This window comes from Salvia miltiorrhiza, chromosome 2 (assembly GCF_028751815.1).
Source record: "Salvia miltiorrhiza cultivar Shanhuang (shh) chromosome 2, IMPLAD_Smil_shh, whole genome shotgun sequence".
Taxonomy (NCBI): domain Eukaryota; kingdom Viridiplantae; phylum Streptophyta; class Magnoliopsida; order Lamiales; family Lamiaceae; genus Salvia; species Salvia miltiorrhiza.
Window position 1 is genome coordinate 45,831,560 of NC_080388.1, and position 13,098 is coordinate 45,844,657.

General features: G+C 33.9%; 1 protein-coding gene, 1 long non-coding RNA gene and 1 other non-coding gene across 3 annotated transcripts; 2 read left to right on the top strand and 1 right to left on the bottom strand.

The window, feature by feature from the left end:
• The first annotated feature begins 608 nt into the window (after positions 1-608).
• On the top strand, positions 609-681 carry TRNAE-CUC (transfer RNA glutamic acid (anticodon CUC)). Its single transcript has one exon. It is a non-coding gene; the product is annotated as a tRNA-Glu (tRNA).
• Positions 682-2,713: 2,032 nt separating this feature from the next.
• On the top strand, positions 2,714-4,000 carry LOC131011687 (abscisic stress-ripening protein 5-like). Its single transcript, XM_057939476.1, has 2 exons — positions 2,714-3,410; positions 3,566-4,000. Exons 1-2 carry the CDS (start codon positions 3,165-3,167, stop codon positions 3,737-3,739), a joined length of 420 nt encoding a protein of 139 aa, XP_057795459.1. The 5' UTR covers positions 2,714-3,164; the 3' UTR covers positions 3,740-4,000.
• A 3,641-nt stretch (positions 4,001-7,641) lies between these two features.
• LOC131011688 (uncharacterized) lies at positions 7,642-11,378 on the bottom strand. Its single transcript, XR_009097075.1, has 2 exons — positions 10,679-11,378; positions 7,642-10,582 (listed from the first exon to the last, which is right to left on the bottom strand). It is a non-coding gene; the product is annotated as an uncharacterized LOC131011688 (long non-coding RNA).
• Between the last annotated feature and the right edge of the window lie 1,720 nt (positions 11,379-13,098).

Below are 13,098 nucleotides of genomic sequence, written 5' to 3' on the forward strand. Positions count from 1 at the left end.
ATCACGAAACAAAATTAAAGGGGAGTTTACTTTTGAGTTATATGATGGATTGGTAAAAATTATCAAAACTAATCTATCACTTAATTTGAAGGATTGATTAATTTTGCACTTTTTTTTTTACTATATATCTTATCCTTCATATATTCAATTCTATGTTTTATCAATCCATCTTATCACGTTTGGTTTGAGTGAAAACATGATTGATAAAATAATCCACTTTAATCAAGTGTTTAGTTTGCATGATTGATCTCGTAATTGATAACTCGACTCGCACCTAATCACCTAAATGTGTGATTGTTCAGCCACTAAATCAAACACCAACATGCCCCCTAAGATATTCATGTGATGGAAGCTGGATTATATAATTTGGAATTTCTAATCGAATAATCTAAAAGTATTGTTCAAATGAAGGTACATGACTTTGGGGATATAATGAATGTGATATTTTTGCCCAAATCAATAACTAAAATTGATGTACATCTTATATTCTTAAAAAACTAGCGATAACATGTCATATAGACCAAGACGTGAAATGGAATATCATTATGTAATTGCAAATGTCATTTCTCACATTGTTAACAGAGAAAACATATGAGTATAACAACAATTCCGTTGTAGTCTAGTTGGTTAGGATACTCGGCTCTCACCCGAGAGACCCGGGTTCAAGTCCCGGCAACGGAAGATTTTTTAATTGTTTTTTAACTTGGATGTTTATATCTCTACATAAACATTTTTTGAATTAAATATTATTGTATGGTTTAAGATAATATAATATTAGTGACGGTGGTGTTCATGATAATAATAAAATATTGATGAAAACAGATCGGCTGCTGCGTGCTTCAATAAGTTGAATCAATAACTTACAATTGTATTAATGCACCTATATATACAATAATGCATGCTAACACGAAAGTATACCAACATGCCCAATTCTTGAAGTATACAAAAATTGACATGATAATTAATCGGTAATACTTATTGCACATTAAGTTTTTCTTGCTAAATCCCTCTTGTGTGTTTACTTTCAACTTAAATAATTTTTTGGAAATTTTGTGGGAAATTAAATTATATGGTCTCTACCTTGCTCGCTCTACATGTAATGTCAATGTGTTTGGCCAGTCACTGTACACATTCAAGTTAATTAGTCTTAATTGGTTTAATAAATAAGTATAGAAAAGTGATGGTATAATAGGCAGCCATAGCTTACTTGTTGGTGGTGCCGATCGACCATATGTGTGTATCTAAAGACTAGAGCTATGTATACGTCGCACGCGTAGGAGTGTAAATGAGCTGAGTCGAGTATTGACAAGCTCGAGCTCAAACTCGATCTATATGTATCAAGCTCGAGTTCGAGCTTGACTCGTTCGAGTTTGAGATTTTTTAGCTCGAGCTTGACTCGATTGCATATTCGGTGAGCTCAACTCGATTCGGCTTGATTATTGAATCTTAATCGAGCTCGAGCTCATTTAATCTTGTCTCATACATACTTCAACAAATTGTATATATTATAAGATATATTAGTAATTAAGCTATATAGTATAGGGATGAAATCGTATTTTTTTTAAAGCTCGATTAGACTTGCGATCCTAATGAGTCGAGTATGATGAAACTCGAACTCAGGCTCGACTCGACTTATACCGAATCAATTTCAAATAATTTTTTAGTCAATTCCGAGTAGCTCGCGAGCTAGCTCAATTCAGTTACACCCCTGCACACCTCTTTGATAAACTATTTATGTGCCCTATACACTCTAACTAGACAATATCCATTTAGCGAAGGGATTGATTTTAATACTCCATTAATTACCGTATCCATTTAAGGAGATGTTACGGTTACAAATTACTGCAATATATACAACCTAATAGTTAGCTAAGCGCGGTACGTACTCTATTATTATACTAACATAATACTATGTTTACTTTTTTAGATATGAGATATATTCCATATTATATCATAAAATTATACTCCCTCCCTCCCTCCGTCAATATTATATAAAAATTACTATATCGGGCGTCCGCCAAAATTATGTCAATTTCTTTTTAAGGCAATAGTCCCATCGTATTCTTTAATATTTTATCCTTACTAACACTCTTTATTTACAAAAAGCTCATCCCAAATTCAATTTCAACCACACATCTCATAAAGTGGTGGGACCATTTCTCCATTATATCAAAATTATCACCAATTTTATTAAATCTTGTGCCCAAGCAATTTTACATAATTTTGACGGACGGAGGGAGTATATATATATGGTTGATTATAGTGAAAACCGTAATTTAAAATAAGAATTGAGAATACTACACTGATGTGTAAAGTTATTGCGTTCGTTGTTCAATTAATTTTTGCCAAGATGAATCGAGAATTCTATTAGATCTTAACTTATTTTTTTTTCAAGTTACAAGAGCTATTTGAATACAATTCGCACGTAGGCGGGACCTCAACACCACTCAACAATGGAAAAATATCACATCAACAACAATACATCACCATATAAAGTGGGAAAACATCACCGCATGCAGGTGAGAAACGCTTTGCGTATGGAACCTCAACACCAAACAATATAATACAACAACAATACATCAACAATACATCAACACATAAAATAGAAAAACATCATCGGACGCAGGCGGGATTGAACTCAAAACGTGTGGGACCAAATAATATAATACAACAATAAGACATCACCACGTAAAGTGAAAACACGCAGCGGGATTAAACTCAAAACGTGTGGGACTTCAACACCAAACAATATAATACAATAACAATACATCACCATATAAAGTGGAAAAATATCACCGCACGCAGGCGAAATTGAACCTAAAACTTTTCACAAAAAAAGATCTTTGAGTGCCTTCGCTTTGCCGCTAGAGCAATGCCTCGTTGACTTTCCTAGAATAAGGACTTCTAATTAGGGTCCAGTTGCTATCTCGGGTAGATAGAAAAAATATAGCAAAATCTCAACTGTTAATTAAATGGCCAGTTAATGCCTCATCTAGCAGTAAGATATGCGAGTCCACATACCCTCAAACATCTTTCCTACATAAATGCCACTTTAAGTAACCCAAATCACATCACAAAAAATAACAAGTGCACTACTACATAGCATATATATATACCTACTAGTAACTCATATTATAATTTTACCTTGAATTTCAATCTATAATATGGCCGAGGAGAAGCACCGCCACCACCACCACCGCCACATGGAGGAGGAGGAGCCCGTCGAGGCGGCGACGTACTCGGAAACCGCCTATACCATCGACGGCCCCGAGCAGTACACGAAGACCGAAAGCTACGCCGTCGTTGATCAGAACAATGGGTATGAGAAATTTGAGAAAGAAGAGAAGCAGCACAAGCGCAAAGAGCACCTCGCCGAGATAGAGGCCATGGCCGCCACCGGTATTGCCTTAGTAAGTCATCATATACATTATATTACTAAATATGAATATTGTTAAATGTTATAATTATCTCATCAGCTTAAGTTTATAGACAAATTTTTTCAAAAAAAAAAAAAAAGTTTATAGACAAATAATATTTTTTGTTGGTGGTATAATAATTATATAAGTATGAGAAGCGCGAGGCGAAGAAGGATCCACAGAACGAACACAGGCATAAAATAGAGGAGGAGATAGCGGCGGCGGCGGCGGTGGGAGGCGGCGGTTATGCTTTCTATGAGAAGAAAGAAGCTAAAGAAGAGGAGGAGAGGGCTGAGGGAAAGAAGCACCGCCACTTCTTTTAATTCATACCAACTAGCTAGTATATGTTTATATATATACATATCATGCTACTTAAATAAGAAAAAATGGTGTGTGTTTGTGCGTTTGTGTATGTTAATGTGTTACTAGTGAGTGACTGTGTGTGTGTGTCTGTGAAAAGAGTAGCATCTATCATAAGAATATATCGTGTATCATCCATGTAATTGTTTCTCTTTTGATTTGGTTTGGTGTATTTTGGATCGAGCGGTACAAAAAGATCCTAATATAAATCGATTTTTAACCAATTTCTATTTATACAAATTACCGATTTCGTCGGAGTCTGGAAAAAAAAAATGTTGATAAAAACCGATAAACAACCAGTATCGTAGGTATATAGAACCTGTCTTTATCAACGCCATGTTTTGTGCTCACTGCTCATAGACACTGCCGGCACTGCAAAAGATGTTTTCTAATAACAAAATAATGGAATGGAATAAAATCTAATTATTAATAAAAAGTTAATTAATAAAATAAAAGATATATATGTCTTTCATCGTCTTCATATATAAATATAACTAGCATTTGCACCCCGTGCAATGCACGGAAAATATTTTTATATTTCTAAATTTATATAAAATTGATATCAACTCAATATCATATTTATAATTATAATAAAAGTTTACTTTAATTAATTAGATATACTTTATTGGAATATTGAAAAACAAAAAAATAAAAAAAATTCACAATAATAAAAATTGATATTATGTAAAGACAAAAAAAATAAGTTAAAGATAAAAAATTAAAAGATAGATTTATTCAAAAAAAGATGAGAGATGGAGAGAGATTTTCTTAAAAAATTTAATCTTTAAATATATACTCCCTCCGTCCCTGAAATAAATTCCTCTTTGGGGACGGCACGGGTTTAAGGAAAAGTTGTAAAGTGTATTGATAATGGAGAAAAAAGTGTTATAATTATTATTGGAAGTTGTGAAAATGTGATAATTAGTATTGAGAGTGGTAAAAAAAGTGAAAAGTAAGAAATGGAAAGTTATTTGGGGGAAGTCCCAAAAAGGAAAAAAGAGGAACTTATTTCAGGGACGAAGAGAGTATAACTTTTATATTTCAAATAAAAATTTTTACAAAAAAATAGTATATCAAATTAAAATTCTTATAGTGATCTTTAATTTGATATGCATATTAAATATATTATAATTAAGTGGGATCCATAATTTTAGAAAGAAATAAAACAAATAAATAAAAAATTAAAGAAAAAGAAAATATTTTTTTTGTAGATTATAGAATTGTAAATAAACCTTTTATGAGTTAGTGAGGTTAAATATTTTAATTAGATGTGAGAATGTAAGTGAGAGATAGTGAGATTGTGAATGTATCATTTAATTCATAACCTTCATATTAAAAATATTTTTAAAATTGCCATTTAAATCAAGTTTTACACATTTCTTAATTTCCGTGTCGAAAAGTTATGAGACACTACTATTGGGACAAATGGAGTACAAAATAGTAACAAACAATTAAAATATTTGATATTATGAAAAGTAAAAAGAAGTTAAAAAATTAAAAAATATTTATTCTAAAAAGGATGAGAGAGTGAAAATTTTAAAATGTTGATATTTAAACAAATACGAAGTTTACATTTTAAATCAAATATTTACATAACATATATGAAACTAAAATCACAATTGCATAAGACTTACCTTGCTTGCAGCACTATCTGGAGCTAACCAACTAATGCTGTCACTGATATTTTGTGTCTTAGTGCTTTGATGAAGAATAGCATGTTCTAATAGTCTCTCTTACCTAACTCGCAATTTCTAATAATTATGCACGCGGATGCACCTACATATTGCAGAATGAGCTTCGACTGAAGGCGCAACTAACAAATAATGTAAGTTGTGCTTCTTTTCTTTTCTTCTGTGTTTTAGATTTTTGCTCACTGTCCATTTCATTCGACAAACACTCACTTTTACCTAAAGTTATATCAGCATATGTTTTGTTTGTGCTTGCGTGTGATCTTATCTACTGCTGTGTCTAACCATTCAATGGGTTTATTTGGTTTCCATGATGTAAGCATTAAATCAGAGTCTTTTATGATTACTCTCTTAGGAGGTGATTGGTATGATGGAATGGAATGATGGTGGAATGGAATGGAGGTAGGAATGGAATGAAGGGAGGAAAGGAATGACAAACCTTGGTGATTCCTTTGCTTGGTATGCACAAGGAATACAAAAGGAATGGAATTGTAATTCCTTGTTTGATTCCATTCCTATGATTGGTATCTAAAAATAAATTTTAGGAATGGAATGGAATTATTTTGTTTTGCTAAATTAACATTTACATCATAATTTATCAAATTGGCATTATTTTGCATCTCTCTTCCACCTCTATTTTGTGTTATATTTGTAGGGACAATCCAAAATATGCACTGGGGTAAAATCGAAAAGAAAAAAAAAAGAATATTAATCAATTTTTTTTAAAAAAAACTGACTTATTTTTCATGCATATTACTACTACACAGAAACATGCACCCGAAAAAAAAATTAATTTTTTCTTGCCACCCACAACCCCACCCCCCACCCTACCCCCTATCTTTTTTTTTTTTTTTAATTTTTCTCGTCACCCCTACCCACCCCCAACCCCCGTCCCCCAAATTTTTGTTTATTTTACTCACCACCCCCACACCTCCCCCCCCCCCTCAATTTATTTTTTTATTTTCTAAAAAAAATCTCGCCACCCCCACCCACCTCCCACTAACCCCCCTCCCCCTCCCCCCGTACCTCCCAATTTTTTTAGGGTAAATTTGGTTTAGAACATTAATAAATTTTCAAATTTTGCTTTTTCCCACAAACTTTCATTCTTGTTTCAAAATACATAATAAATCACTTTTTTTGAAATTTTCCATAGTGTGATTTTTCGGCGAATTTTTTAAATGACGTGGCGCCGAACTTGAATGATGTGGCATATTTAAGGGTTAAGTACCACTTTCCCCCTCAACGTTGACACCCCTGTCACCTTTAACACCCTAACGTCAGGGTTGACGTTGTTTACCTACCTCAACGTTTCAAAACTAAAGCAAAATGCCTCCACGTTTTAAAGGCCGCCCCAAGCGCTGCTCTAATGGGATCAATCACCGTTAAAACGCAGGGGGCAATTCGATTGTCATGTCACATAATTTTCATGTAATTACATTGTATTGCCACGTTATTTAAATTTTTTATCGAAATATGTCATCGTGGGAAATTCCAAAAAAAATGATTTATCATGAATTTTGAAACAAGAATGAAAGATTGTGGGAAAAACTAAAATTTAGAAATTTATTATGATTTTATACCAAATTTCCTAAGAATTGGATCTTCTTGAGTTGCAATACCAATGGGGCATGTATCTTTGCCGCATTTCTGCATCATGAAGGATGGATGGGTGGGGTGGGGTGGGGTGGGGGTGGCGAGTAAAATAAATAAATAAAAAATTGGGGGTGGGGGTGGGGGGAGAAAAATTTTAAAAAAATAAAATAAAATTTTTGGGGGTGGGGTGTGGCGAGAAAAACTAAAAAAAGGTTAATTTTTTTTTTTTGGGTGGGTTGGGAGGGGTGGCGAGAAAAAAAAAATGAAATGTTGGGGGTGGGGGGGTGGCAGGTGGGGTGGGGAGAAAAAAATTGGAGGGGAGGGAGGGGTGGGTGGGGTGTGGTGGTGGCGAGAAAAATAAAAAAATAAAAAAAAAATTGGGGGTGGGGGGTGGGGTGGCGAGAAAAATAAAAAAAAAATAAAAAAATATATTTTTTTTGGGGGGGGGGGGGGGAGAGGGGGCTGGGGATGAGGGTGCAAAATATATAAGAGTAATTTTGTCAAAACCTAAATTTAGGTGGAATTAGAAATGGAATGGAATGGGTAATACCATGTTGGAGGGAAGGAATGATGATTCCTATATGTAAAGGAATGGTGATTCCCTTAAGAATGGTGATTCCTAAAATAAAACTATACCAAGCATAGGAATGGAATGGAGGTAGGAATCACCATTCCATTCCCACCTCCATTCCACCATACCAATCACCTCCTTATTTATATCATGCAAAATGCAATTTGTTTTGTGTTGCTTTAGACAGATGAAGGGATAGCCTTAAAGTTTCATTGAATGGTTTATCTTTGTACAGATGTGTTACTTGATAGTTTCATTACCTGATATTCATTTCAGTCCTAGCTGTTCTATGTGATCCTTTTTTATTTGATTGCCAAAGAAATTTCTCTGTTGCAAAAGCGTGCCAGTGAAAAAGGATGGCTGCCTACTTCATTTCTTTAAATTTTCATTTAGCATTTGAGCATTTTTTAATTAGAATCTCGGTAACATTATCAGTTTTGGCTAATTGATGGAAAAGAGTTGAATTCAGAATTTAGGAGAATAATATTTTGTAATGTGTCTACTTGCAGAAATGACTAAAGTTTTTCTTACAAAGAATGTTGTCTTATATTGCCTTCAGCGGATCATTCATCTGTTGCTTTGTTTTTTCTACTCCGCAGATGGCTTTAGTGCTGTTCTCCTTTTACCTCTACATAATCTTTACCTGAATAACTTTGGACAAATCTATGATGCTATAACAATTGATATTGCATCTTCCAGAAAATAAACCTTAAAAGTTTTTATCCAACAGCTTCATGTTTCAAGTTGGGCAATGCAGCTTCCTTGTTTCATATTACTTCATTTTGCTGTTTTTTACATTATTTTTGTGTGGGTGGTAATTTGTTATCAGATCTTCTATTCCGTTGTTGCATAGCATTGTTTACTTAACCCCTAGAATTTACAAAGTTGGATTACCTAGAAAGAAGAAAATTGCTTCCCAACAAGAAAAATTATTGCTGAAGAATTAGAGCTTGAATATACGGTAGCTGCTTCTTGTGAAAAAACAGAAATAAGTGCTTCTTCTCCAAAATCGATTCTTAGGGAGAGTTCTGATGTCTCCAGTGTCTTATCTCTAATCTCCTTGGATTATGTCATTCTACGTTTCATCTTTCACTCCGTCATATATTAGTATATTATACACTTGTCATCTTCTTCAGCTCAGCATCATATTTGATCATTAAAATATGGCAATTTATATCTTTTGGAGGTCTCTCTCTCTATCTTTGATAGCCCTAGATAAAGCAAGATAGATAAATAATCATGTTTTATCTAAGCGTTTGATAGCAATATTGATTAACAAGAAGGCCCGCATTAAGCAATAGGTCCGCTCTTATATCACTATTCTACTGGGAAATTTAATATCTCCTCCCCCTGTATTAGTTATGTAGGTTTTATTTATCTAACTTTTATTTATCACCCTTTATCTCAATTTATATATCAAACACACAAATGTAGCTGTAATCCTTGCAACTTGGTGTGACACTTGTACTAGCTTAAAATATCTGATAAAGATTACTGTCTACACTGTTTTCTTGACCGAATGACTTGAAACCATAATGGATGTAATTATTACAGGTTTGATTCACTTTAAAGTAAAATGGCTATTGTAAATCATTTGTGTTGCTTGACATAAATTTGATTATATGGCTAAGAAGATTATAGAGAATGAGCATCGGCTCTGGTTAGATTGGTGTTTATGCAAATATGATATATTTTGCGAACTTGTGCTTCAATGAGACAGCAGAATTCGACGTTGAATGCAGCGAGATTCCCTATCTCAGGAGGAATGTGGGCAATGAAATTGAAGCCTCTCTATGTTCCTAAACTTTCCAACTTCCTGAGGTATCGGTTTTGGTAGAGCTCGAGTGCTGAGAGCTTTTGAAGCTTCGTATACTCGACAGAAAGACTTGGAGTGAGCAACTGGTTGGATCCGAGGCTAAGGAAATTCAACGTGTGAAGTGGAGGTAATGATTGAGATGTTGCTTTTGTATCCAAGAAGAGGAGGGATCACACCAATGTTGCTTTTGAATGTCCTTAAGGAAAGGGAGGTCTTGAAACTCGAAAGGAATAAGTTGTTTATGGAGACATCAAGCCTCCTCAACTGCTGCAGCTGCCCAACCTCAATAGGAATGTTTCCTTGTCAAAGAGATACAGCAGCTGTTCAGCTGATTAGTATAAAGGTAGACAGTTTCCCTATTTCTCTAGGGAGGGAGCCTGTAAAGAGATTCCCATTCATTGCTAGCAACTCCAAACTAGTGAAATTACCTAAATCAGGAGGAATCTCACCCGTAAAAAGATTATTCCAAAGAATGACAGTGGTGAGTTTTTGCAGCTGAGAAGGGAAAGGGCCCTCTACCTTATTCTCACCCAATCCTAACATTCACACTCACTAATCTCAACAGGGAGAGGGCCTTCCTCCCAGCCCTGATCATCCTCAGCCTCTTCAAATGCCCAATAGACGACGGGATTTCGCCTGTTAGATATATCACAAGCTCCTCAAGGGAGACAAGATTGCCAATCTCATTTGGGATTTCTCCAAACATGTCATTCTCACACAGATACATCTCCGTGAGGGATGTGATGTTGCAGAGTTGAGATGGGAATTCACAATGGAGCCTGTTAGTGCAGAGGTCTAAAACTTCAAGATTTTACAAATGGTGGAAGGTAAATTTCCAGACAAGTTGAAGCCACTAAGATTCACAGAGACAACCTTAAATTTGGAGCTACATGTTATGCCTGTCCAGTTGCAAGAATTGGAATCCATAGGATTCCAGTTTTGGAGATTAAGGTAAGGATCAGTGATAGATTTCTTGAATTCCAAGAGAATGGTCCCCTCTTCATTTAATGATTGAATTGGAAAAACTATGCAGCAAAACATTATTGTCAAATGCAAAATCTTGTGGCCTCCCATTAGTGAATAAAACAAAAGGGAACTCAATTAAACAAGAAAAACTTACAGATGAATATGATGCTGCCTTTTAACATGTCAAAATGGAAAGAAAGGAAGAAATGTTAAGGAGGAAAGAAATATATTTAAGAAAGAGAATTGAGTTTATGTTGAGATTACTTACAAAAGAGCAAATTTTAGCCATCCAGCTAAATAATCTCACAATTCAAGAAAAGATGGTGCCCTACATTGCTGCATAGTGATCACTTAAAAACAAGATTAATGAATAGAAAAAACAGCAATAATTGATGATCTTGTGAGCCATAAAGCAAGCAGAAAGGCCAAGAAACTGAAATAGGAGCAAAAGAGAAACAAAAAGGAATTGGGTTTTGAGCTCTTGAGCCAATTACAGTTAAAGAAAATGTGGGATATTAAATATGCATATAAATAAGTGGTACAAGAGATAAGGCAGTCTAGTAGCTTCCACAGAGCAACTCTCTCTCTCTGTCTCTCTCTAGAGCTAGCACAGCACATAAAAGATGGAAAAAAGAAAGGAGTGATTGATTGACAAGGCAAGAAGCAGGAGAAGAACCATGAAAGTCACAATCTAAAGCAGGAGAGAATTAAAAGGGTCAACTATATAAAAGTCGTGATCAGAGAGAAACGTGGTGCATGTGACTCTCTCTCTCTCTCTTTGAGTGCTGAGTTCTGAAGCTCCACAATCACCCTCTTTCTCAACCTCCCTTTAAAAAACAATTCTTGTGAAAATTATCATTTCATTTATCTCTATTATTGGTTGCAATTTTGAAATGAAATATCTGCTGTTTTGCTTTATACTAGCACGTACCAAGTGGGATAGAGATGGGACGTGGGAATACTAGGATTATAATCTGCAGGGGCGGAGCCAGACTTTTGATTCAGGGGGGTCCAAAATTTTTTTAACGTAACTTTGAAAGTGTAGCGAAGTAAATCACTCATCTTTTTTAATTTTTGCAATTCCATCCCCCAATTTTTTCGATTGTCGAATTGTTGACTTGAAGTTTGTGTGAATTATTTCTCCATGTAATATTCATGTTACGATGTATTTTGCAATAAAATTACTACATATTGAAAATTATTGTGCAAATACAAGATACAGTCTCTTTCTAATTTGAAAAAAAAAATTAATTGAAATTGTACGAAACGACGTCGTTTAGGCCTCACAAAAACGACGTCGTCTTTACTAATCCACGTAAGCTGCAATTCAACACTCTGACGATCGAAAAAAAAAATAGGGGATGTAATTGAAAAAATTGAAAAAATAGTGATTTAATTCGCCACAGTCAAAAGTCACATTAAAATTACAAATTTGAAATAGTTTGGGATTTTATTTGCAAAAATCTCATAAAACTTTGTAAGACAAAGTAACTTTCAATATCAAATTAAAAAAATAAATCTCTAGAATCCAATCCAATCATGATATGTATAAATTAATTATGTGTTCACTTCTTCAAAACGTCTTAACTCTAAATATTGCATACCAATTACAGTTTAAAATAGCTCAACATAATAATAATGCAGACAAAATTATATATTTTTTATTTTTAATATAAAATTATGAAAATACCCCTACTATTTTTTAAAATCCCAGGGGGGCCCAGTGACCCCCCTGCCCCACCCCTAGCTCCGCCCCTGATAATCTGTGCCATTGTTTTCTGGGATTTGAGAAAATGGGATGAGATTTTTAGAGGAATCAAAAGATTGAATTTTTATTTTATTTTTTATATTTCTTGGACAGTTCTATTTTGTAGTGTTGTGATGAGTGATAGAATTGAATTGGGTGTGAAAATGGTGATGATTTGGATCGAAGGTGGGTGAGATTATAAGTGTTAGTGGATGACTGAATTGGGTTTGGCATCCTTGGAAAATTCTTTGCATGCTTACTGCTTAGAAGATAAAAACAATTGGATTATCCCAAACGCTATCTCCAATCCAATGTGGGTCACTTCAATACTAATAAAATTTAACTTTTTTGGAATTTGCTTGCTTATATATCTCCTTATGGATTGTTTATTGGTGGAGTAGGTAGTTTGTCTTAAATTAAAGCTTAAGAGTATTTTATACAATAAATCTATGCAGCCACATTGTGGCCACCCACACACTAATATAATAAGGATAATCTTGATTTATTGTATTTATTTTTTTAAATAAAAATAGGATTTAATTATTTTATTATATTCTCTATATTGTACTTATTTTTTTAATAAAAATAAAAAAATTACCAAAAAATTGTAAAAAAATAACTATAATGTAGAGAATATGATAAAATAACTAAATCTTATTTTTATTTTAAAAAATAAGTTAAATAAATTAAATTATTTTCTACTTAAGTAAATTGTGGGTAGCCACAATGTGGCTGTTTAGCATTACTGTATTTTATATGTGGAGTATGTCGAGCTAAAAAAATTTCTCGTACGTGATTTGTAGACTATTGCACAAACATTGAAGTTCACGGATTAATCAAACGGGATATTAATTATAGCGTTTAGAATTATGATAGAAAATGATTAATTTCCAAAAACTAATATTTCGAAAAATATATTGTGTCCCAACATTGTCGAATTT

Coding starts and splice junctions, on each gene's coding strand:
- LOC131011687 (XM_057939476.1), top strand. CDS start 3,165: ATGGCCGAGGAGAAGCACCGCCACCACCACCACCGCCACATGGAGGAG. Junction 3,411..3,565: donor CCGCCACCGGTATTGCCTTA/GTAAGTCATCAT, acceptor TAATTATATAAG/TATGAGAAGCGCGAGGCGAA.